Raw genomic sequence first — 26,308 nt, forward strand, 5'->3', positions numbered from 1 at the left:
AGAGATGATACAGCGTCAGCACATACAAGGTGGCTTTAATAGCTGTAAGCAAAAGGTGTGTAGGGTGAAACCTGGTATTGCTAAGTCAAAGTTCCTGGATAGTGCATCCAGCAGCTAAAGCCCAAACCTAGCCACTGAACGTAGTTGGTCTTTATCACTGGCAAACAGTATCTGCCAAGTCTTCCCCTGAAAGTAAGTTTCTTTTGTTGTCTTGAAATTAAAAAACATAATGAAGACCCCCCTCCCCTCCACAGACAAGTCTTAGAAACCCAGCCCAGCTGGAGCTGGCAGCCTGGTGGGGGGAAACCCACCAGGACCTTTGCCTGTTCCTCTGCCCACTCCAGGCGTTACTGCTTTGTGCTCTTGGTGGGCTCCGAGGACTGCCGCACGTCAGTCCACTCCTGCATGGTGCTCTGCAGCGCCTGCGTCTTCTCCTTGTCCACCTGCACGTAATCAACCTTCTCATCCGAGGCGACCGAGGAGGTGGAGGGCTGTGGGGAGCAGAAACCTGGTCACTGCCTGCTCACTCATCAGCTCCTCTTGCTCCTTCCTGCAGCAGCACTGTGGGTGCTGAAAGTCTAACAGCACCTTCCCTGCTATGTTACAGACTTCTCACCCTCCCTCCATCCTCCCAAAGGGCCTTGGATGAGAGATTTCAATCTGCTTTGCATCTTACTTGCATGAGACTGGGGTGCAGAGAGAGTGTAGAAATACTATCTCAGTGTATCCTCTGGTAGGACGAGGGGCAGTGGATATAAGCTACAGCACAGGAGCTTCCACCTCACATTAGGAGGAACTTCTTCACTGTCAGGGTCACAGAGCACTGGGACAGGCTCCCCAGAGAGGTTGTGGAGTCTCCTTCTCTGGAGACTTTCAAGACCCATCTGAATTTGTTCTTGTGTGACCTGCGCTAGATTCTATGGCCCTGTGCTCTGGCAGGGGGGTTGGACTTGATGATCTCCAGAGGTCCCTTCCAACCCCTAACATCCTGTGATTCTGTGACCATCTAGGTCTCTACTGTCCCAACAACTCTTGGGACAGGAAGGTTTGGTTGCAGTTGTGTTATCTAAATGTTGATACTTGAAATTCACCATTCTATCTTGCTCATTTTCTTGTAAAGAATTCTTATAGATACACACAAGTTCCCCCAGCTCCATCCCTCTTAGCTGTGGTGACCCTACACACCTAGGACACTAGATTATTCTCATCCCCAAGCCAGCATACATGTTTGCAAGTTCATCCAGGAAACCTGTTGAGGAAGAAGAAAACTTTTTTCCATCATTTCTCAAGTCCCAGAACATTCTCTACAAGGGTTTCAGAGGACCCTTAGCTGCTTGCAAGTGGAGCCAGATGATGTTTTTTGATGGTCTAAACTCACCTTCCCATCTTGGAGCACAATTTAAATGGGTGATACCTATGGAAATATTGTTGGGCAGGAAGAAACAATCAAGTGACAGCTGTCAAATAATAAAAGGACCTTAACCAGTGGGTTGCTTTGCCTAGCAAAAAATGTGGTATTTGAGAAAGTTGAGGTCAACTTACAGGTGGTTCCCAAAAGGTTTATATGATGCCTTGTCCTTCACTGTCCCCTTGCTCAGGTGCTGTTTTCTTGAGCCAGGCTTTCCTTCTCCCTACCAGTTTGCTCAGAAGGACCTGCCTTTGGTCCCCACCCCAGTCCACTCTGTCACTCCTGGGTGTCTTCTTCATCTTGGTATGTGGCCCTGGGACATGTGGAGGTGTTGGGGAGAAGGTTGGACTTGATGATCTGAAATGTCTTTTCCAAGCTTAACAATTTTCTGATTCTTGTTGGGGAGCTTGTGAAATCTCCATCAACATGAGACTTTTAAAGCCTCATCTGTTACTTCAGGAGAGATCTTGATGTGGGGATGCCCTGAGGTCCTCCCTTGCCTGATTTGCCTGTGATTCACTTTGTTTCCCCTGTGTATGAGCCTGGAGAAAAGTCACCAACATCTGGGTCTTTAGGAGCTTCCCCTTCCACCTTTCCACAGAACACTTGACACAGGCATCCCATTCCCAATCCATCCTCACCCCACAGCTCATTCTTACTGGGCAATGTCTTGGTCAGCTCAAAATAATCCAGATTTTAAACATCAGTTTCACTTTTTGAAAGCAGTTTGTACTTTTCCTGCCTGAATAGCACCATTTAAAAGTACCTGACTGGCAGGGGACAAGTGCCCAGCATTTTATAAATGAGCTCCTGAAAGCATCACAGGTGGAACCCCCAAATCTGGCTTTGGAGGACCTATTGCTCTGAAGGAAGAAAAAAAAAATTCTGATACATCTTGGGATACCTCCTGAAAGCTTTAGAATATACAAATCTCTAGCAGAATTCCTGTTCCAGCACACAATTTACAATCTCCAGTGGAATTTCTGATCTTGGCAGCATCTCTGCACATCCATGCTTCTGGTGACACTTCCAACAAGGCTGCAGACATGCAACAGAAACTGAGTTTGACCTAGAAATAAACTTAGCAGCAGATCTGCAGGAAAAATCATGCCTGTGAAGTGACCATTCAACAACCCTGCCCAGGGCTTTGGACCATGCTGCTGCCTGTGTGCATAAACCCCCTTTGAATATGCATCACTTTTAACCAGGAGTTTGTCAAAGCCTGTCCCATACCTTTCTGTGTGGCCCTGGTGAGCTTGGCTGGAAATCCAGGGCCAGATAATCCACACTCCCCGAACTCTTTTTAGGTGCTGGGCTGTTGGTGCCACTAGGAACAGGAGAAGCAGAAATGGGGTTTTGCTAATGCAGGGAAAAGACAGGAGAGATAATGAGGATTAAAATGGGAAGAAGCAAAAAGAAAAAAAAAAAAAAGGAATTAACACAATTCTGGCAACAGGATGCCAGTGGTACTTTTAAAAGAGGTTGCAGTTTGGGCATCTGCTCACTCTGGGACCAGGGTGTGCAGAAGTAATGAGGGAATATATATCTAGATCTATATACTTTATATAGACATTATGTTTCATCTATACATCATATTATAGAACACCCTGGGAAGCTGTGGATGCCTCCTCCCTGGAATTGTTCAAGGCCAGGTTGGATGAAGCCTTGAGCAGCCCATTCTAGTGGGAAGTGTCCCTGTCCATGGCAGGGGGGTTGGAACTTGGTGATCTTTAAGGTCTCTTCCAACCCAAACAGTTCTATGGTTATAATGACAATGATTATATATTGTGCTAATGACTTTTTCAAGCTAATCTTCTTGTTTTTATCTTTTGGACCAGTTTTGCTGCCTTTGTGCTGTTTTTATTCAGAAGCCTGACATCAGCAAAGGGCTTTAGCATTTCCAAGGAACCACACCTCAGCAAGGCCAGACCAGCTCTGGGATCTTCACTAATCACAGCCACGTTACACAGAGCACAGATTTCCTCTACCCCTTTAATTACACAGCCTGAAAAATATGCTTCAAGTCATCAGTTTTGCAAAGAGACCCAAAATCCCCTCCCTGTGAGCAGTGCCACTCCCTGCTGCTGCTCCGATAGCCCCTGCCCTTCACACAAACATGATGTCAGCAGCTGTTGAGGGGGAATAAAAACCATGCAAAAAAAAAGCAATTTGAATTAGGAAAAGAGACTGTGACATCCCAGAGACATTTTTATCCCCTCTTACATCCTGGCAAGGCAGGCAATAGATGTCCCTGCTCTCACATACAGCTAAAACCCCGATGGGAGGCATCACTGCTTCGTGCACGCATGTGGGGATGTGCGGCAGGGTGTGCACCCCATTCATCTCGGAGCTATCTCAGCACTTCCATGTCAGGAGCTAGGAATGTGTTTGCAGGGCTGGGGAATGTATACGTCCTGCCAGGACCATATATCTTAGCTGTGAGGCCCTTACCATCGCCACGTAGTTCTCCTCGCTGTCTCCTGAGTCAGTGCTGGTGATGCTCTGGGAGGAGACAGGGCGACAGTACTGCAGAGAGCCGGCGTTGAAGGTCTGGCTGCAAGGACAAGGGTCAGAGTGTTCGTGATGGTTGCAGGTGCTGCTTGTCCATTGCCAAGGAGGCATGGGAGAAGGCAGCATGTGGTGCCTCTAATCATACCCATGTTCAGATCTGGACACTGAGCACCAAGGAGAGGAGGTGGCGTTCAGGTTCTGCTAACCTGACCTTGCTGTGGTTCAGAAATCACTGTCTGAGTCTTCTCATTTTTGCCTTTCTAGGACATTTTGATAACACCTTCCTTGCTATGTACCCGTAACTCTCTTGCTATCAGCTACCAGGCTCCATGACCTGAAGGGGGGTTGTTGTGAGGTACTGTTGGCTTCTTCTCTCGGCTAAAATAGTGATAGCACAAGAGGGAATGGATTCAAGCTGCACCAGGGGAGGTTTAGGATGAACATTAGGAATCATTTTTTCACTGACAGGGTTATCAGGCATTGGAACAGGCTGCCCAGGGAAGTGGCTGAGTGACTATTTCTGGATGTGTTTAAAAGCCATGTAAATATGGTGCTTGGAGATATGGCTTAGTGGTGGACTTGGTAGAGTAGGGTTAATGGTTGGACTTCACGATCATAGAATCATAGAATTGTCAGGGTTGGAAGGGACCTCAAGGATCATCAAGTTCCAACCCCCCTGCCATGGGCAGGGACACCTCACACTACATCAGGCTGGCCAGAGCCTCATTCAGCCTGGCTGCAAACACCTCCAGGGATGAGGCTTCCACCACCTCCCTGGGCAACCTGTTCCAGTGTCTCACCACCGTCATGGTGAAAAACTTCTTCCTAACATCCAACCTGAATCTACCCATTTCCATTTTGTTTTCCATTCCTCCTAGTCCTATCACTACCTGACACCCTAAAAAGTCCCTCTCCAGCTTTTTTGTAGGCCCCCTTCAGTTGCTGGAAGGCCACAATAAGGTCTCCTTGGAGTCTTCTCTTCTCCAGACTGAACAGCCCCAACTCTCTCAGTCTGTTTCCACAAAAGTGCTCCAGCCCTCTGAAAAAGTCTTTTCCAATCTAAATGATTCTATGATTCTAATTCTTTTATCTCACAGGAAGTATTTAACTCTGGAGCACACAGTGCCAGACTTGGTGGAGCTTCTCACCTCCAACCTCACTGCAGCTCCAGGATTTGTTTTCTGTGCAGGGCTCTATTCAAATGTTTTGCTGGAAAACAAAACCTCTGAGGCATCCCCTTGCTTCCAGTTGGCCAAATCTAATTCTACAGAATAACACATAATGCAATCAGCCTCTGGCATGAAAGCTTGCATCTTAAAAAGCTATTAAAAAGCCCTGCAGTAAAGGCTGGGTCATATGATTAGGTGATAAGGGAAAAATCCATTAGCTTCTCCAGGGCTGGACATCACGTCAGTCAAACCCTGCTTGCTGTTGCCTGGTGCAGTGATTTCAGCACACAGCCCTCATGCCCTGCAGTCAGTCTCCACACAATCCAATTTATTAGAGGAGTCACAGCAGCCAAGCTTTGCTTCTGCCTTTCATTGGATAGCATCAGACCACGAATTAGCAGCAGAATGGGAATTGTGTGAATCCTGTTATTTTTGGCTGGCAGACTTTGCTCTGAAGTGCTTTGGTTTCGTTTTGCAGGCTTCCTTCAGGCTAGGTTTTGCTTTCAAGGCAATCAAAACACAGCTCAGGCAGACCCTGCCAGTGTCACCCTGTGCTTTGAGACTATAGTGGGGTCTTTTGGGGGGTAGAATTGGATGTGAAACCATGTCCTGTGCCCACAGAATGGCTGTGTTGGGGTGGCTTGGCTGGGTCAGGAGTTGTGGTGGGCCACATGTCTTGTACAGAGACATCTCTTCAGGAGTAGTCAGATTCCAGAAATAGGAAATGTCTTCAAGAGATCTTAATTAGCTGCTCAGCCACATGCTGGGCTTTCAGATCTTGCATCTATATGAATTTATTTCCCTACCAGCACCTCTAATGTGGGGAATATGACTCTGTCTCTTAAAACACTTGACTAAGCTAGTAAGGGGTCCAAGAGAAAAACTCCTCTGTTTTGACAGCAACTAACCCATCTGGAGTCCACAGCAGAGGAAAGACATGGACCTGTTGGAGCAGGTCCAAAGGAGGCCACAAAAATGATTTGAGGGCTGGAACACCTCTGCTGTGAGGACAGGCTGAGAGAGTTGGGGTTGTTCAGCCTTGAGAAGAGAAGGCTCTAGGGAGACCCCAGGGGGTGGTAGAGTCACTGTCCCTGGAAGTGTTTAAAATAAGACTTGATGAGGAACTTATGCCATAGTTTAGTTGATTAGATGGTGTTGGGTGATAGATTGGACTTGATGATCTCTGAGGTTATGATGATCTCCAACCTGGTTAATTCTGTGATTCTGTGTTTCTGTGATTCTGTGACCTTATTGTGGTCTTTCAGTACTTACAGGGGGGACCTAAAAGCAGGATGGGGACAATCTTTTTAGCAAGACCTGCTTTGATAGGACAAGGGGTGACAGTTTTAAGATAGAAGAGGGAGATTTAGACTAGGAAGGAAGTTTTTACAATGAAAGTGGCTTGGGTTGTCCAGAGAGGTGGTAGAAGTCCCATCCCTGGAAACATTTCAGGGCTCTGAGCAACCTGATTGAGTCAAATATGTCCCTGCTTACTGCAAGGGAATTGGACTAAATGACCTTTAAGGGTGCCTTCTAATCCAAACCCATTCTATGATTTTATGATCTATGATATGATTCCAAGTCTGGCCATAATATGACCAAGGAAATCCCTGAGCCCCCAGTTGCCATGGTGTATTTTGAGAAAGAATTACTCTGTAAACTACTCTTTTCTCAGATAGCTCCTGTTGGTCCCTGATGGGGTAGGGTGTTGGGTAAGGTGCATTTTCATCCCAATGCAGATGTTTGCATGGCATGACCCACCTCTGCAACTCCTGCTTCTAAACTTGACAAAGAGCACAATGAGGGCAGAAGGCATCATCCAGCTTTTGAGGAGATTTGGGTCTGCATTCCAGGGTCTGGGCTCTCTTCTAGTTTGATTCAAGGTGGCCCACAAGAAATGTGCCTCTTCAACAAAGCAAAATGGTGGGCTAGAATCATAGAACCATAGAATCAACCAGGTTGGAAGAGACCTCCAATATCATCCAGTCCAACCTATCACCCAGCCCTATCCAATCAACTAGACCATGACACCAAGTGCCTCAGCCAGTCTTGTCTTGAATATCTCCAGAGACAGTGACTCCACTATCTCCCTGGGCAGCCCATTCCAATGGGCAATCTCTCTCTCTGTGAAGAACTTTCTCCTAATATCCAGCCTAGACCTCTGCAGTGAACAGCAGCAGAAAGGCAGCCAACATCTCCTTACACTCAGCCAGAGATGTTTAACCCATGGCAGAGGTGGCAGCAGGGCTGCATATAGACACTAGTGAGTGCAAGACCAGAGGCCTGCTGTCAGTGCAGAGCAGGAATTCATACTCCAACCATTACTCACGTTGGCCTGGACCAGGATTTTGTGACTGGTGATTTGAAGGGAAGCTCATCGATGACAGTGTTGTTCCTCAGGTCCAGCGGCGATGGCTTTGCTGGGAAGGAGAAAAGCCTTTATTCAGAGGCAGCACATTCCTACAATTCAGCATCCCTGACTGGCATGACAGGGTCCCCAACAAACTGTTGTTTTGTTCCCATTCTGTTAATCAGCTCGCTTCCCAGTCCTCCTTGCTGATGAAAAACCCCCTCAACCAAAATCCCTGCACTCATTTATGCCAGGACTTGGGAAACCCAGCAAATCTTCCCTCTGGCTCACAGTGGATGGGTGGCCCCAAAAGAGGTATGTACATCCCAGGGAATGGAGAGTATGATTAACCCATTCATTAAGGAGTTGTGATCACCCATTAGCTGGGGACCAGTCTTTGCCAGTCCTAAGCTACCTCCAGCCAGGGAATTTCCCCACAAAGAATGGGAAAGAAATTTGGCAAGGTAACATGAAAGCTCTTATCATGATGGGTAGTTCATTAGGTGGAAGGCAAAACTGCTGTGCTCCAGCTTCAGCCCTCCCTGAGCATGTTGATGGGCTTAGGTGCTGATGTCCTAGTGATCAGCAGGGTTCAGCATCTCTTTGGTGACCTTCCAAATGATGGTCTGGGGAGAGATTTGGAGAATGCAGGCAAAGCCCTAAAGGAAAAGCTGTCTATATTTGTCCAGTAGGAAACAGTAGGAGAAATCAGGGTCATCTGGATACAACATGGAGATTTTGGAGTGGAGCATAGAGAGAAGTGAAGGTAAGGGGGATGAGATCCTGCCTGTGACATGTATTTCCTATGAAGTTCAGGAAGGCTTTGAGATGGGCTGTTCAAGCACCACGAAAGCTCTGTTTGCACCATAGTCCTCCTGAGAGAGGAAGGTCTAACCAGGGTGCATTAAGAGGAGTGTGTCCAGCAGATCCAGGGAGGTCCTCCTCCCCCTCTACTCTGCTCTAGTGAGACCTCACCTGGAATATTTTACCCAGTTTTGGGCTCCCCAGTTCAAGAGGGACAGGGATCTACTTGAGAGTCCAAAGTGGGGCTACCAGGGTGATTAAGGGACTGTGACACTGCCTGAGGAGGAGAGGCTGAGAGACCTGGGGCTGTTTAGTCTGGAGAAGAGAAGACTGAGAGGGGATTTAATAAATTTAATAAATATCTGAGGGCTGGGGGTCAAGAAGGAGGGGACAGGCTCTTCTCTGTTGCACCCAATTATAGGACAAGGGGTAATGGATATAAATTACAGCGCAGGAGCTTCCACCTCAACAGGAGGAGGAACTTCTTCACTGTGAGGGTCACAGAGCACTGGAACAGGCTCCCCAGAGAGGTTGTGGAGTCTCCTTCTCTGGAGATTTTCAAGACCCATCTGGATTTTTTCTTGTGTGACCTGTGCTAGATTCTGTGGTCCTGCTCTGGCAGGGGGGGTTGGACTTGATGACCTCTAGAGGTCCCTTCCAACCCCTAACATCCTGTGATCCTGTGACTACTGGCAGCAGTGAGACACACCCCATACTGGACTCTCTTTAGTGTTCATGAGATGTACATTGTCATGAGATGACAAACGTAGTCCGAAGTACTACCAGAATGGGAGGATTCCTGGAAAGATTTGTCCACGAGCAACCGTTCTTACCTTTCCGGTCAGGTTTGAGGTTGCGGTTGACTGGTGGGGGCTGGATTTCACTCAGCCGTCTGTGGCACTGTGCCATGGCTCCTCCTTTGTGCACAGGGAGAGTAGCTGAGGACAGCCCCACCAGGTCAAAGTGATGCGGCCCAGGGCTCATAGGGATGTAGAGATTTTGGGCATTGTCGTTGGCTTTCTCAGTGTGGATCAGGGGGGAGGAACCAGGGTTCATGGGGACGTAGTTGTCCTCAGAGTCGGTGCTGTGGGAGCGGGCGACCACTGCCTTGGCTTGCTGGGGGACAAGCAGAAGAATGTGCTGTGAGCATCAGACATTGCTCAACCCCATCCCGCTGTAAATCTCTTCATCTCATCACACACACCTAAGGTGGGACCAGATCTAAAATCTCAGCACAGAGGGAAGGGATGTCTATCCCCTCCGTGGCCATCAGTTTGCACTAAGAGGGCCTACCTCCACTGTGTCCAAGACATTGTAACACCCTGAATTCAGGGAAAAGTCTTAACTGCCTGGACTTGAGCTTCTTCTCATGATTTGAATGACCTGCAGAAGCATGCTCAACTTGGAAAGCCATTTTTTTGCTGGGCTCTAGCCTTGACTAAAATGCGTTATGAAAGGCTACCTTAATGTCATTTCCAGTTCAGGAAATCTCAGAAAGTGCACAAAAGAGGCCGTTCTGGCATCGTGTCAAAATTCAGCTCAGCAGCATCCCAGGCTTTGGAGAAATCAAACTACTGGGCACTTTTTTTGAGTCAAAGCTCCAGGCCCACACACTGTATGGATGGACCAAATCAAAGCTCTGCTTGTGGTGCTGGGTTAGGTGGTTGCCCCTCCATCTCCACCCTTGGAGGACACCAAGTTTTTAATGAAAACCAGTAATAGAACTTTTAATTTCTTAACTTAGCTCTGCATGACTGGGCAGTGAGGTCCCACCTGGAACTGGACCTGACTTGTCTCTGAATCTATAAGGTGCAAATATTGCCAAGACCAAGGCCAACTCACCAGGTAGGAGTTGTACCCATCGTTCATGGACTCGACTGACTGCACAGCGCTGCTGCCTCCTCCATGCTGGGGGTATTCGTACGTCTCGCAAGAAGAAGCTGCAACACAACCACAAATGCACAACTTGTCCCTCTGCAGCTGCTAGCAAAAGGGGGCCCTGAAAACAAAATCCAGGTGCTGGGAAGGTGGTATCTACTCTTGATGGTTGAGATGTTGGTGGGAAGACATGGGTTTTAACCTGTCACAGACTCTCTGTCATGCATCTCTCTGATGTGTCAACACAAGCGCGAGTGCCACATGGAGTTAACCTGGTTCTGTCAAGGTGCTGCAAAATCCCAGGAGGAAGACATCAGATAAAGTAGATCATGGTGACAAAATTGGGTTAAGGGAGAGTTGTTACAGCTCACTTGACAGATGCAAGGCCTGGCACCCTCCAAGTAAGGGGAGGATAGGGTGAGAACGAGGTGCTAAACTCTTAGACTGGTCTATCTGCTGCTGAACATGGGTCTGATCCCAGCCTAAATATTGATATTTAGGTAGGAGAAGACAGAAGAAGCATTTCAGGGGGCTGTGTGCATCATCTACCTGATGTTTTCTCTCCAACCACGTCTTTCAAGTTGCTTTGCAACTATTTCATCCTAGGCACAAGATTTCCAAAGGTTGAGTTTATTCATGGCCCATCCATGGCCAATGGGAAGGACAGATCTGCTGCACTTGGCACAGTTGGTCTTGGAGACGTAAAAAATTATGTCCCTGTCTGATGTGTAAGACCAAGGTAGCTCCAGGATGAAGTGAGCTCTGATAACCCTGGTGATGAATTGAAATAAAAGCAAGCTCTGGTGAAGAGCTTCACAGTAGGTTTGGGGATTTGGCTGAAGGCACAACACAGCCAAGAGCCAGCTGAGCAGCATGGGTGGATAGAGACCTGAAGATGCCTCTCCATGCCCACTGCATACAGAAAGCAGGGTCATATCCTCACCAGGGAGACCTTCTTTGTGTTCAACCTTCTGGTTGATGCCAACAGCTACCACAGTCCTACCACAACCCAACAGTACCACCCCATCAGAGGCTGTAGGTAGGACAAAGACTCTCCCTGCTCCCCATTCCCATATTCACCTCGGTGCAGCCTGCTGTTCTCCACTGCCGGCAGTGTGTTTCTCCGGGGAATGGTGGCTGCCATGGGGCCCAGCCCTAAGCTTTCACCAGGCTGGGGTCTCTGGGGTGGGCTGCCCCACCGCGGCTCCGTCTGCCCAGGCTTTGGGGGCCGCGGGGGTGGTGCAGTCGGTGAGTCGCTGGCAGCCACAGCCAGAGCATTGTGGTTCTTGTCCAGTGTAAATGTCCTGGGGATCTGGTAGATGGAGTGCGGGGTGGCGGGGACGTCGTAGGAGTCTGTGGAGAGCTCCCCAAACTCCTTACACAGGGTGTTGTTGGGAGTCTTGTAGGTGTAGACCTCCTCATTATCCGTTTCGGAGCTGGTGAGGCTGGACTTGGGGTGGCTGTAGGAACCGAAGGCGCGCGGCAGGTCGTAGGCACTGTCCCTGAACTCCGAGTTGTGGCGGCTGGGTTTCGGCAGGCTGTAAAAGCCGTGGAGCTGCCCAGCAACCCCGTTCACACAGTGCCCATTGCCCTGTGAGAGCTTCTGCACCGCCGAGTCGCTCCGCATGAAGAAGGCAGACCTCGTGGCCTGGGAGAAGCTGGCGCTCCTGAAGAGGAAGGTGAAGGGTAGGTTTAGACTGGATGTTAGGAAAAAAATTTTGACAGAAAGAGTGGTCAGGCATCAGAGTGGGCTGCCCAGGGAAGTGGTTCAGTCACCAACGCTGGATGTGTTTAAAGGTCATTTGGATGTGGTGCTTGGGGATATGTTTTAGGGGTGAACCTTGTAGCTTAGGGTTCTGGGTTGGACTTGGTGATCCTGAGGGTCTTTTCCAACCTGAATGTCTCTGATTCTGTGATTCCTGTGAAAAGAGGGTTGAGATGGAGGGAGAGACAGTCCCAGGGCACACCAAACTTTGCTCCCCCCCACCTTTCCAACTCATAATGCCCAAACCTGTGCTGATGGAAGCATCTTAGACCCCTCCAAATGTGCTCACCATCCGTTTTGCCCTGAAACACCTTCAAAATGACCTCATCGTGGGGTAGGAGGTATGTGTATCCTGACCCATGGTGGAGCTACAGACAGGAATAATTCCTACACAAATTGTTCCGAATGGGCAATTTTCACAGCAGCTGAGAGCAACCCAAGACATGGCTGCAAAGAGCCACCACATCATCATCATCATCATCATCATCATCATCATCATCATCATCATCATCATCATCATCATCAATCACATGTTGGCTGCCCCTCTGCAGTGCAGGAGGGAAGCTTGCTCTCACCTCTGCCTTGCAAGCGTGCTTGAGAAGGACTGGAAAACTTCCTGATGGGGATTATTTCAAAGCCTGCAGACATGCCACCACCTTGCCCTCTTGCAGGACAAGTTCTGGGGAGGTAAGGACAGCCCCCAGCTGGGATTTGGAGTTTGCAACCCTGAGAGGAGAAGGGATGAACCTCATGGCTGAATTCGGGTTTATAAAAGCCCTTGAGTTCCTCAGGGTGAGCAAGGCAGCATGGTCGTTAGGTCTGTGCCTTGCTAATGATTCCATGATTTGTATTGCAGTCATGCCTGAAGATGCCAGCCAGGATGGAGGGTGAGCAATGGGGAGAGCTCTGTCCTTTAATGACTGCTCATTAGCCACTGCTCCTCTGCAGATTCCCTCCAAGGTGTTTCATCTCCTGTTTTATCCCTCCTACTGCTTCCTCTTTCAATGCTCCAATGTTGCAGAAGAGGATGAGCCCCACAGGCTTGGCTTTCTGCACCCATAACTCCAGCAGATGACATTTTCTCCAGTCAGGGGATGCTTGAAGTGGCCATGTAGAACTTTCCTCTCCTCCATGCTCAACCTCTGTCACCATGAAGCAACTCCTTACCCTGCATGACTTGGGGAAACATGAGCTTTGCTGGGGAAGCACTAGGACAGGAGAGTGAGATGCAGTAGAGTCAAATGTAGATAATGACAATGCCTTCCTTCAAGTTGGAAGTATGGAGGCATGGAAGCATGGAAGAAGAAAATGCAGCAAAGCTCTAGAACAAGATTCCCCATCCACGAAGAGCTAATGCAGATGCACCAGGAGAGGGTGAGAAGTAGCCTTGGCCTGTGTCTTTTTGCTCACAGAAGTATAAATGGAATCACGAGTGGATCAGGCTTTTGGGGACCATGCTCTCAGTCTCTCATTTAAACCTCATTTAAGCCATGCTCTCATTTAAACCTCTCCCCGTGGAAGAGTGTCCTGCTGTGTATCCACCACCACGCTGGGAAAACGTGAAATGGCTATGAGGGGAGATTCCAGCTGCAGCAAATCACTGGGGAAGTGCCAGCTGTATGGGAAGTGCTGGGAGATGCTGGCTGATGCTCTACAGAGACAAGAGGGACTCTGTTTCCTGGAGCCAGCAGGAGATGGCGCTCAGAATTCGGGCGTGTTTGGGGAGAAAACAAATCACAGAATGCTGCTGCGAGATGACAAACGAATCCCTGCCCTCTGTGGAGCTCAGTCCACCCAGGAGATTGTTTGGGCTCTGGCAGGGTCGTTTCGGCTGAGGACTTGCAGCATCTCATGGGTTAACTAGTCAGCATTGCTCACCAATTAGCTACTATTACCCTCATTTTATGGATGAATAAAGTAAGAGCTCTGGAGCTGGAAGGGGAGGGATTCCCAGCAGTGCTGCAGCCTGGCCCTGTGCACTGGGCATTGATTGGGATGATTATTTCTGGCCCAGCTGCAGAAGCTGCTGCTGGCTGGCTTGTGTCTGCCCACCAAAGTATCAGTGCTTGCTCCCTCCTCCTCCTCTTGTTTCCAGACATTCAGGCTCTCAGAGGGTGGCTTTTAGGTCAGGAGGCAGTAGGGTCTGTTCAGCCTGGAGAAGAGAAGGCCTTCCAGTACCTAAGGGGGCTTCAGGAAAGGTGGGAAGGGACTATTTATATAGGCCTATGGTGACAGGACAAGGGGCAATGTTTTGAATCCAGAACAGGATAGATTTAGGCTGGACATTAGGAAGAAGTTCTAAAGGAACACTGTGACAGGTTGTCCAGAAAAGCTGTGGATGCCTCATCCCTGGAAGTGTTTAAGACCAGGCTGGATGAGGCTTTGAGCAACCTGATCTAGTGGGAGTTGTCCCTGCCTATGGCTGGGAGGTTGGAAATAGATGATCTTTAAGGTCCCTTCCAACTTCAGCCATCCATGATTCTGTCCCCACAGCAGGATCATCAGAGAGCCTTTTTAAAAACACTGTTCCATTAACTTAATCTGAAATTAATTTTTCTGAGATGCCTTCTATTGTTTTTTTCAGGTAGGGTAAGGCAGATGCAGCTGGAAAGTCCAGCAGTGGCTGCAGCCCGGCACTGCTCTCACCTCACACCAGCTGAGCTCTGATCACCTCTCCCTCCCCTCCCTCCTTTCTTGCTGCTCCTGAGAGCCAAAACTGTTCAGGTCAAAAAGACTCCTCACTGTTTAACGCAACCATGTGAGTCTGGAGGCAGAGAACCATTGCTTGCTCAGAACCAGAATGGTTGTGAATTTTCTGGTTAAAGTGGTTGAGGTTGGAAGTGACCTCTAGGAGTCACCTGGTCTAACTCCCCTGTTCAAGCAGGGCAACCTAGAGCTGGTTGCCCAGGACTGCATCCAGATGGCTTTGGAATGTCTCCAAGGATGGACACTCTACAATCTCTCTAGGCAACCTGTGCCAGTGGTCACCCTCAAAGTGAGAAGTTTCCTAATGTCCAGGGGGACCCTTCTGTGTTTCATTTTGTGCTCTTGGCCTCTATTCTGACACTGAGCACCACTGATAGGAGCTTGACTCTGTCTGCTTTGCACCCTCCCTGTAGGTATTTATATACATTGATGAGATCCTCTTGAACTTCTTCTTCAGGATGAACAGTCCCAGTTATGTCAACCTTTCTTCAGAGGAGACATGCTCCAGTCCATTTAGCATCTTTGTGGCCCTTTGCTCTCCAAGCTGTCCATGTCTCTCCTACAAAGGAGCTGGAAGTGAACATGGCACTCCAAGATGTGGCTTCACCAGTGCTGAGCAGAAGGTAAGGATCACCTGCCTTGACCTGCTGGCAATACTTGGCCTAATACCATTTGCTTTTGTGGTTGAAAGGACCCATTCTTGTCCACCAGGACCCCCTCTGCCAAGATGCTTTCCATCTAGGTGGACACCAGAGCTATATTGGTGCTTGGGGTTGTTCCCTTGTAGGTGCAACACTTTAGAATTCTCCATGATGAACTTCATGAGGTTGCTGCTGGCCCATTTCTCCAGCCTGTTGAGCCCCCTCTGGTGTATCAGCATCACCCTCTGCTATATATTTAGGGAGTTGGTGGAGGCCCCACACCTGGAGACATTCAAGGTCAGGCTTGATGGGGTTCAGCAAACTGATCTAGTTAAAGCTGTTCCTGCTTAGTGCAGAGGGGTTGGACTAGCTGACCTTCAAAGGCTCCTTCCAACCCAATGCATTCTATGATTCGACATCAGCCACTCCTCCTAGCTTTGTGTCACCAGCGAACTGGCTGAGGGTACACTCAGCTCCATCATCCAGAACATTAATCAAGATGCTCAACACGACTGGACCCAGTATTGACCCCTGGGATACTGCTAGTGACTAGCCTCCAAGTAGACTTTATGCCACTGACCACCATCCTCTGGGCCCAGCCATTTAACCAGTGTTTAATACAATCCCAGAGAGCCAGGAAAGCTGGGAGCCCACCATTGTAACCTCCTCCTTCAACTGCAATGAGGTGAGACCATCAGTCAGGACTTTCTGTGGCTGGCTTTTGCAGACCTCCAAGGACAAAGGTGGGTTGAGTGACTCACTGTGGTAATTTTAGGCTATGCCTTCAGACATTTTTTACAGATCTCAAACAGAAAGTGATAAAATGTAAATAAATCACTATTGGGTGTAAAAGGGAAAAGAATGGTAGTTCTAAACAATCCCATTGGAGAAGTATCTACCATTAGATTTAGTGTGCAAAACAATTTCTCTCTCTTCTTGTTTCTTTGCCCTGGGAGAGATTCACTTTCTTCTGCTTGACCTTGGCTGCATTGCTTTGGCTAATTCTAACAAAATCTCTCTCTGCTCCTTTCTCTTGTCCCTTTTGTGTACAAAGGGGGTAAGGGAGGGCGGGGAGGGAGAAGCTATTAGCTTCCCCTGATCTTTGGCTGAGGGGCGTCCTTGTGGTGTTTATTAATTGTAAATACCTGTAAATATTGTAAATCCTCTATATTTTGTACATATTCATTGCATTCCATTGTAGTTTTGCTTGTAAATACAGCTGTCATTTGCTTCCAGTTGAGCTGGTCTGGCAAATTTAATACTGGGGGGGGAATTTTCAACCCACCACACTCACCCACAGCCCTCCCTCAACTGTTCCCAGGGTGTGCTTCCAGGTGGGCTACAATACCTTGCGTTTTCTGACTTTCTGCTCATACACTGGTGAAGGAAAAGGTAGTCTTGAGGGGCACTGGCAGAGAGGGTGCTCTGAAGGTGGCTGGAAGGTGAGTCAAAGGTGAAGAGGGTGGGCTGGCTGGAGTGGGACGGCGCTGAGGACTTGCGCTCTCGTAGCAGGTGGTGGCTGGCACCGCTGAGCTCCGCTGGGGAGGACCGCGGAGCGTGGTTCATGGAGGCCATGCTCCTCAGGGCGTCTGTGAAGGGAGAAAACACACTCATGAGTGGCCAGACACAGCGACCCCACATGTGAGCAGCCTGGTCTAGTGGGAGGTGTCCATGCCCATGGCAGTGGGGTTGGAATTAGATGACCTTTAAGGTCCCTTCCAACTCAAACCGTTCTTTGAGTCTATGACTTTACAATTCCTTGTTCCCAGGATTTTCCTTCCTTAAATGCTCTGGATTTATGGAGGTTGGTGGGGTCTGCTTATGTCTGTAAGTGGTGCTCCTTTGCTTGCAGCACATCAGCTATAGCTGCCACATAGGGAAATAAATATTCGATCACATTTTACAATTTTATCATATTTTATCACATGCTGAGTGGCTTGTGGGGGTGTCTGGGAGATGTCAGCCCAGTTCATGGGGAAATAGGTTGGTTGTTAAAATCAGGTTAAAAAGGAAAAGGAAGAGAAGAGCTTTCACACCACAGTTTCTGCTCCTGTCCTTTCTTAGAGACCTTTTGCAGATGGCTTTAAAGCTGAGATTTAAGTTATCTCCACATCCCTGTGTAAGGGCATCACCAGTATCCTTTTACAGATGGGTAAATTGAGGCATGAGGTGGGAATATGGATGGAGATAATGACAGCAGAGATGAAAAATATTCCCACATTCCTTAATTCTCTATGAATTGTGTCACCTCCAAAGATTTCCTGCTGTTTTCTGCTTGTAAAATGGGATGCAGACCCGAGGTGTGACTCCTAGCTTCCACTCCCCTTGCTCAAGGAGAAATAACACTTTAAAATATGAAATTAATCTCAACAGAGAATAACCCAGAGGTCAGGAACAATCACCCAGTGCGGTCAACAAATCTGAACCAGAGATTAATTTTTACAGCCAAGCTGTAAACCCTCATTACAAAAAACCCAACCCCAATCCCCAGAAAACCCACGAGCTGCAGGATATTTTGGGAAAGCTGATCCACTTCTGGCTGCAGAAGACCATAGAATTGGTGGGAAAAGACCTTGAGTCCAACCACTAACCTAACACCAGCATGGCCATGCAGTGCCATGTCTACATGTGTGGTCTCCCTGCCATGCCTGCACTCCTGTCAAGTGAAAACCACTTCTTGTGGTTCACCAAAGTCATACTTTATAATAACTGTGACTTGTATTCATTTGGAGCTGATACAAATTGTAAAAAGCCCACAAACTTGAACAAAAAGACCATCTTTGGTCTAACAGGTGTGTACAGGGAGATGTTAGGCTATGGCTGGACTTGATGATCTGAAGGTCTTTTCCAACCAGGTGATTCTATGATTCTGTGATCTTTCCCTGCATAAATCCACCCATTTCTTTGGTCACCACTGATTTAGGGACTGCTCCCACATTTCTCCCAGCGTGATCACAGAATCACAGCACCACACAATCACAGAATGTTAGAGGTTGGAAGGGACCTCCAGAGATCATTGAGTTCAGCCCCCCCTGCCAAAGCAGGATTACCTAGGGCAGGCCACACAGGAATGCATCCAGGTGGGTTTCGAAAGTCTCCAGAGAAGGAGACTCCACAAACTCTCTGGGCAACCTGTTCCAGTGCTCCATCACCCTCACCATAAAGAAGTGTCTCCTTGTTGAGGTGGAACCTTCTGTGTTCTAGCTTGTACCTGGTGTCCCTTGTCCCATCACTGGGCACCACCCAAAAGAGCCTGGCACCTTCATCTTGACAACCCACCCCTCAGATATTTATAGATGTTGACCAGATTCCCTCTCAGCCTTCTCTTCTCAAGACTAAACAGCCCCAGGTCTCTCAGTCTCTCTTCATAGGAGAGATGTTCAAGTCCCACAGTCATCCCTGTAGCTCTTTGTGGGTCTCTCCCCAGCAGTTTTCTGCCTCTCTTGAACTGGGGAGCTCAAAACTGGACACAGTATTGCAGGTGTGGTCTCACCAGGGCAGAGTAGAAGGGGAGCAGAACCTCCCTAGACCTGCTGGACACACTTTTCTTAATGCATCCCATGATGCTGTTGGCCCTCTTGGCCACGAGGGCACATTGATGTTCATAGGGATTGCTCCCAGGTTTCCCCCAACATGATATCCATAGGGATTGCTCCCAGGTTTCCCCCAACATGATGTCCATAGGGATTGCTCCCAGGTTTCCCCCAACATGATGTCCGTCGGGATTGCTCCCAGTTTTCCCCCTAAATGTGATATCCATAGGGATTGCTCCCAGGATTCCCCCCAACATGATACATGTAGGGATTGCTCCCAGGTTTCCCCCCAACATGATGTCCATATAGATTGCTCCCAGTTTTCCCCCTAAATGTGATGTCCATAGGGATTACTCCCACGTTTCCCCCCAACATGATGTCCATAAGGATTGCTCCTAGGTGCCCACCTGCTTTTAAAGTTTCACTTCAGACACCAATAAGGGAAACTGCTCTAACCCAGCTCTGAGAGGGATTTTACAGATTTCCAACATTTTTTTCCCCATTCTTTTCCTCAAATCCCAGACCCTACCAGAAGTTCAGGCAGGATGTGTTACAGTGCAGGGGGATGAGTCCTCTGCAAAATGGCTGTTGTGGCTGGGACAAAGAGATGATTTTTCACTGACTCCTGAATCGTGTCAAGATACAAAATCGATCTGTCTGCTGCTCGTTCACTGCTGCTACATTTTTTTTCCCTGGCATTACTGCAAACTTCACCCAGATGCAGGGAAAAAGAAGTGCATTAATAAAAGCCAAAGAGCGTGGCTAGGTTCTGTTGTTTGGTTTGTGCTAAACACAGAAAGGATCAATATTTAGCATTGACATTAATGGCAGGGAATGAGAGCTTGAAATTCCGATTCCCGTCTTCTTTGCATGGGCATTAAAGATCCCTGGGTGCTTTTCATGGGACTAAATGGCTGTCTTGGTGTCTTTGGACTGAAGAGTGCCCCATGCTTATTAAATATTAAATATTAAACAAGTCTCATGAGGAGTGGCTGAGGGAGCTGGGATTGTTTAGTCTACCCTAAGTGATCCTGCTCTGGCAGGGGGGTTGGACCTGACGATCTCTTGAGGACCCTTCCAACCTCTGATATACTGTGATAGTCTGGAGAAAAGGAGGCTGAAGGGAGACCTCATTGCTATTTATACCTATCTGAAAGGAAGGTGGAATGAGGTGGGGCTTGGTCTCTTTTCTCAAGTAACAAGTGACAGGACAAGAGGAAATGGCATCAAGAGAGGTTTAGATTGGATATTAAGAAAAAATTCTCTACTGCAAGAGTGGTCAAGCATTGCAACAGGCTGCCCAGGGACGTGGTGGAGTCACCATGCTGGAGGTGTCAATAAAACCATGTAGACATGGTACTTCAGGACATGATTTAGTGCTCATGGTAGAGTTGGTTTGACAGTTGGACCTGATGATCTGAAAGGTCTTTTGCAACCTTAATGATTCTATGATGCTACTTACCCTGTAGCAGTGCAGACTGATACTCATTGGAAAAGGAGTACTGGGGGCTCTGTGAATCCCAGGTGCTAGTCCCAAATCAGGTACTTTGAGGTTAACCAATGTGATAGACCCCATATTCCTGTTACTATCAAAAACAGAGGAGCTGCACCCAAAATGTCTCTCAAAGACATCCCCCCCAGTCTTACTACCTCCTGAATCACAGTCAGGAACTGCTCATGACATTGGGCTTTGAACATGACTCTTCCAAGGGTGGTGTGAAGATGGCAGCTTAGTGTTGTGTCCCCATCCCATCATGAAGATCACCTCTGGGGGGCCAACTCTGTGAACTGCTCTGGCTTGGGGTCTCTCTGACCTGAGCAGTCCTCTAACAGTATCTCTGCAGGCTTTGCACTTGCCATTGTGTGGAAAAGCCATGGCAAGCCAAAGTACATCCAGCTCTTAGAAATTACATTAATCTGTTTGTGCCAACACAGCCTAAGGGTAGAGGTGGGACTGCACAGAGGAGAAAGTCCCCAGTACCACCTCAGGGCACAGTAAATCCAAACCATGACAGCTTGAGGAGCCCAGTGAATCCCACAGAATGCAAGGGGTCGGAAGGGACCTCTGCAGATCATCTAGTCCAATGCCCCTGCTAAAGCAGGTTCACCTAAATCAGGTTCCACAGGATTGTGTCCAGATGGGTTTTGAAAGTCTCCAGAGCAGTCTCCATAACCTCTCTGGGCAGCCAGTTCCTGGGCTCTGTCACCCTCAAAGTGAAGATGTTTTTCCATTAGGTGGAATATCCTGTGTTTCAGTTTGTGCCTGTTGCCCCATGCCCTGTTACTGGGCACCACTGGAAAGAGTGGTGACATCCTCTTGACACTTGCCCTCTAGATATTGATAAGCATTGAGAAGATCCCATCTCAGTCTTCTCCAGGCTAAACAGCCCCAGGTCTCTCAGCCTTTCCTCATCAGAGAGATGCTCCTGTCCCTTCAGCATCTTTACAGTCCCCTGTCGGACTGTTCCCAGTTCTGGGGAGCCCAGAACTGGATACAATGCTCCAGATGTGGCCTCACTAGGGCAGAGTACTAGGGGAGGGGAACCTCCCTCAACCTGCTGATCACACTCTTCTTAATGCACCCCAGGAGACCATTGACCTTCTTGGCCATGAGGGCACATTGCTGGCTTTTTGTGAACTTGTTGTTCATCAGCACTCCCAGGTCCTTCTCTGCAGAGCTTCTTTCCAGAAGGTCAACTCCTAACCTGTACTGGTGCAGGGGGGTTATTCTTGCCCAGGTTCAGGACTCTACACTTGTCCTTGTTGAACTTCATGAGGTTCCCCTCTGCCCAACCTCTGTCCAGGTCTTGCTGAACGACAACACAACCTTCTGGTGTGTCACCCCACAATGCCAGGAGTTGAGTTGGTGGAACGTGTCCAGAGAAGGGCAACAAAGCTGGTGAGGGGTCCAGAGCATAAGCTGACTTATCAAAGCCTGCAGGATGACTCAAACACTTTGAAGAACTGTTCAAGAACTAAGGAATTCATTCTGCCCTGTACTCAGCACTGGTTAGGCCACACCTTGAGTACTGTGTCCAGTTCTGGGCTCCTCAGTTCAGGAAAGATGTTGAGTTGCTCGAACGTGTCCAGAGAAGGGCAGCAAAGCTGGTGAGGGGTCTGGAGCACAGCCCTGTGAGGAGAGGCTGAGGGAGCTGGGGGTGTTTAGCCTGGAGAAGAGGAGGCTCAGGGGAGACCTCATTGCTGTCTACAACTACCTGAAGGGAGGTTGTAGCCAGGTGGAGGTTGGCCTCTTCTCCCAGGCAGCCAGTGACAGAATGAGATGACACAGTCTCAAGCTGTGCCAGGGGAGGTTTAGGCTGGGTGTGAGGAAGAAATTCTTCCCAGAAAGAGAGATTGGCCATTGGGATGTGCTGCCCAGGAAGGTGGTGGGGTCAGCGTCCCTGGAGATGTTCAAGAAAAGACTGGGTGAGGCACTTAGTGTTATGGTTTAGTTGATTGGATGGTGTTGGGTGATGGGTTGGACTTGATGATCTTGGAGGACTTTTCCAACCTGGTTGATTCTGTGATTCTGTGATTCTGAGCTCCTAATGTTCTCCCAAAAAATCAGTTCGCTTCAGGGAAAACCGTGGAGCCCAGCACAAAAGACACACTCGTTGAAAGCAGGAGGAACTACTCCATGGATACTCCCACCACATGAAACATGGCTCCAAGGGGAGCAGGAGGCAATGCCTGCTAAAATCATGTCCCTTCCCTGGGGGAAGCTGCTCCATCGGCGTCTGCATTGATTGTCACAATTAATTCCCAGCTCACTTCTCGCGGAGACCCCTCCGCCCAGAGCATTAGTGGGAGCCAATTCAGGACTCAGGAACTCCATTAGGTCTGTGAGATGAACTCTGTAATAGCAGGTGAGAGATGGATTGCTTCACAGGGCTGGGAGGGGATTCCAAGGGCTGGGAAGATAAATCCTGTGGCTGCAGAAGGGGACTGACGAGATTGCTCTGTAGTTTTTATGTTGTGAGAGGGGTTTTTATTGCACTAGAAAAAAGGGTCTGGGTCATGCATTGATGATAGGTTCTGCTGGGGGGCAGAAAAGGAGGCAAGAAAGCAAATTGAGGCAGAAAAATAGTATTTGATGAGTTGTACATGCTAAAGGGAAAAGTCAAGACATTTGTGCACTTGTATTGGCCTGAAGTGGAGAGAAATCCTGGTGAGGGTAAGGTATGTGCAGGGTGAATCAGGAGCCAGAGGTCCCAAAGCCATTTCAGCTCACCCTGCTGCAACATTGGGCTTTCAAGTTGTGAACAATAAGACTCCTTTCCTTATTACAAGAAAGATCTGGAGGTTCTGGAACATGTCTAGAGAAGGACCACAAGGATGATTAGAAGGCTGGAGCAACTCTCCTATAAGGACAGGCTGAGATAGTTGGGGTTGTTTGGTTTGGAGAAGAGAAGGCTCCAAGGAGACCTTATGGTGGCCTTCCAGTATCTGAAGAGGGCTACAAGAAAGCTGGGGAGGCTTTAGGATGTCAGGTAGTGATAGGACTAGGGGGAATGGAGCAAAACTAGAGGAGGGAAGATTTAGATTAGACATCAGGAAGAAGTTCCTTCCCCATGAGGGTGGTGAGACACTGGTTGCCCAGGGAGGTGGTAGAAGCCTCATCCCTGGATATTTTTAAGGCCAGGCTGGATGTGGCTCTGAGCAACCTAATCTAGTGTGAGGTGTCCCTGCCCATGGCAGGGGTTTGGAACTAGATGATCTTTGGGGTTCCTTCTGACCCTGACAATTCTGCGTTCCATGAGGGGCCCTTAGTGAATAACCTCCAGGAAGTTCCATCCAGAAACCTCTGAGGATTGTCCCCACCCACATCATGACTTTACATCATTTCTTTACTGCAAGAGTGGTCAGGCATTGGAACAGGCTGCCCAGGGAGGTGGTGGAGTCACTGCCCCTAGAAGTGTGTAAAAGAACACGTGGACATGGCAGTTCACCACATGGTTTAGTAGGCATGGTGGCCTTAAGTTGACAATCGGACTCAATGATCTTAGAAGTCTTTTCCAACTGAAACAACTTTATGATTCTGGACTTTGCAAAGATACTCAACTCAGGCTGACCACGAGAGAAAAGGGGAGGGTTAGGTTGGACATTAGGAAAAATTTCTTCCCTGAAATGGTTTTCCAGCATGGAAATGGTGGGGTCACCACCCCTGAAGGTATTTTAAAGACTTGTAGATGTGGCATTTGGGGACATGGTTTAGTGTCGGGCTTGGGTGTGCTTGGTTAACAGTTGGATTTGATGATCTTAAAGTTCTTTTCCAACCTAAGTGATTCTATGATTCCATCCTTCATGGCCATCTGCCTCAGGGCCATGAATAAATCTGTGTCTCTCCTTTATTTAACAGTGGAGACTTCAAATCCCTTGGCTTTGTGTTGAGATCTGGAGTTTATATTGAGGGAATGTTACACATAGAGCCAAGGAGGAAAAAGATCCTGTTCCAGTTCCTATTGCCATTCCCAGGGGGGCAGAATCAAGGTTATGTAGGGGACCATGTGGGAAGTGTCGTCTTAACCCCATGTATCCTGGCCTGTTCTCCTCTGAGTTCAGGGAATTGGACTCTCATGATCCGGGGCTTTTTAGTCTGGAGAAGAGAAGACTGAGAGGGGATTGTCATGGGATTTAATAAATGTTTATAAATATCTGAGGGCTGGGTGTCAAGAGGGAGGGGACAGGCTCTTCTCAGTTGCACCCTGTGATAGGACAAGGAGCAATGAATATAAACTACAGCACAGGAAGTTCCATCTCAGCACGAGGAGGAACTTCTGTACTGCAACAGTCACGGAGTGCTGGAACAGGCTCCCCAGGGAGGTTGTGGGGTCTCCTTCTCTGGAGACTTTGAAGACCCAGCATTCCTGTGTGACCTGTGCCAGATTCTATGGTCCTGCTCTGGCAGGGGGGCTGGACTCAATGATCTCCAGAGGTGCCTTCTAACTCCTAACACCCTGTGATCCTGTGATCCTGTGAAAAGGCAGTGATGGACATCCACAACTTAAAACTTGATGTCAGCAGTAAAGTTAATGGTAAAGTTAATGCTGGGGGGGTGGGGTCGGGGGAGTGGGACAGGAATTTCCAACCCACCACAGACCTGTAGCCATACATCTTGCTAGGTTTGTGCTACAGCTGTTATGTTGGTCTCTATGAGAGAATGAGCCAGAGATTTGGTGGGGATGAACCAGCATAACCTGCAAAGCCCCATGATGCTGGGTGATCAACGTTCACCAATCCAGGTTAAGATGTGCTGTTCTGGCTGTGTTGTAGCAAAGTGGGGGGGAAAAGACCTCCTTGGGACTCCATCCCTCAAGCAAAAATGCACAACTGGGAGCATGACCGACAACAGAATGGACTAGGCTGGGAGCCAGGAATTTTTTATGAATGTTCTCAATCCCCCCAGGCTGCATTTCCCTCCTTGCTGACAGCTCTGAATTCCCCTGCTCAGAGTTCTCCACTATTGCTGTGTGCACGCAGCTTCACACAATGTTCCTGGGCTTCTCAGAGTAGAATAATTACTCAGCCTCCTTTGGAAGCTCAGAATGGACTTGTTCAGCAGAGCTGTGATGTCAGCCTTCCCTTCCTGAAGGCAGAGGATGGGAATACAACTCCCTCTATCCCATGGACTTGGAATGATGCCCCTGAGATGGTGGCAGTTTTGGGGTGTAACTATATGTCTGCTCTCCTGTTGATGTTCACTGCAAAAGTGACAGGTTTGCCTGGCATTCCTGAGTGGCATGACACTCTTCATGCTGGTTAGATCTAGCTGGTCCCAGAAGCATGTCCAAGGGCTCCTCAGATCTGCCCCAGCAAACAAAGACACCAAATGCCTTGGACTGTGCTGCTGATTTCTTTTTCATGAGGAAAGACTAGGGTCACAGAATCATTTTGGTTGGAAGAGGTCTTTCAGATCATCAAGCTCAACCATTATCCCAGCACTGCCAGGTCACCACTAAACTATGTCCTACACATCTTTTAAATCCCTTCACGGATGGCGACTCCATCACTCCCCTGGGCAGCCAGTTCCAGGGCTTGATCTGGAACCCTTTCAGTGAGGAAGTCTTTCCTAACATCCAGTCAAACCTCCCCTGGCACAATTTGAGGCCATTTCTTCTTGTCTTACCACTTGTTACTTGGCAGAAGAGGCTGACCCCCACCTTGCTACAACCTCCACTTATGCACTTGTAGAGAGAAGGTCTCCCCTCAGCCTCCTTTTCTCCAGGCTAAATAACCCCAGTTCCATCAGGAGCTCCTCAGAAGCATTGTGCTCTAAGCTCTTCACCAGCTTCATTGCCCTTCTTTGGTCATGTTCCAGCATTTCAATGTCTTTCTTATAGTGAGGAGCCCAAAACTGAATCCAGCAACTGAGGTGTGGCCTCACCAGTGATGAGTACAGGGGAACAAACACTTCCCCACTCCTGCTGGCCACACTATTCCTGATACAGGCCAGGGTGCTGGGTTTCTTGACCACCCAGGCACACACTAGCTCACATTCAGCTACCTTTCAACCAGCACCCCTAGGTCCTTTTCCACCAGCCAG

The 26,308-nt window shown here is 48.5% G+C and overlaps 1 protein-coding gene across 1 annotated transcript in view; it reads right to left on the bottom strand.

Annotated features, from left to right (window-relative positions):
• Positions 1–347: 347 nt before the first annotated feature.
• GAB2 (GRB2 associated binding protein 2) overlaps positions 348–26,308 on the bottom strand; it is a 50,639-nt gene continuing 24,678 nt past the window's right edge. The window contains exons 2-9 of the mRNA XM_054387057.1: positions 16,581–16,821; positions 11,201–11,787; positions 10,085–10,182; positions 9,076–9,358; positions 7,418–7,508; positions 3,860–3,962; positions 2,642–2,767; positions 348–491 (exon numbers count right to left, since the gene is read on the bottom strand). Of these exons, the coding sequence (XP_054243032.1) occupies positions 348–491; positions 2,642–2,767; positions 3,860–3,962; positions 7,418–7,508; positions 9,076–9,358; positions 10,085–10,182; positions 11,201–11,787; positions 16,581–16,821 (1,673 nt within the window). The remainder of the gene's footprint in view (positions 492–2,641; positions 2,768–3,859; positions 3,963–7,417; positions 7,509–9,075; positions 9,359–10,084; positions 10,183–11,200; positions 11,788–16,580; positions 16,822–26,308) is intronic.

The sequence above is a fragment of the Indicator indicator genome, chromosome 1 (genome assembly GCF_027791375.1).
Source record: "Indicator indicator isolate 239-I01 chromosome 1, UM_Iind_1.1, whole genome shotgun sequence".
Classification (NCBI taxonomy): Eukaryota; Metazoa; Chordata; class Aves; order Piciformes; family Indicatoridae; genus Indicator; species Indicator indicator.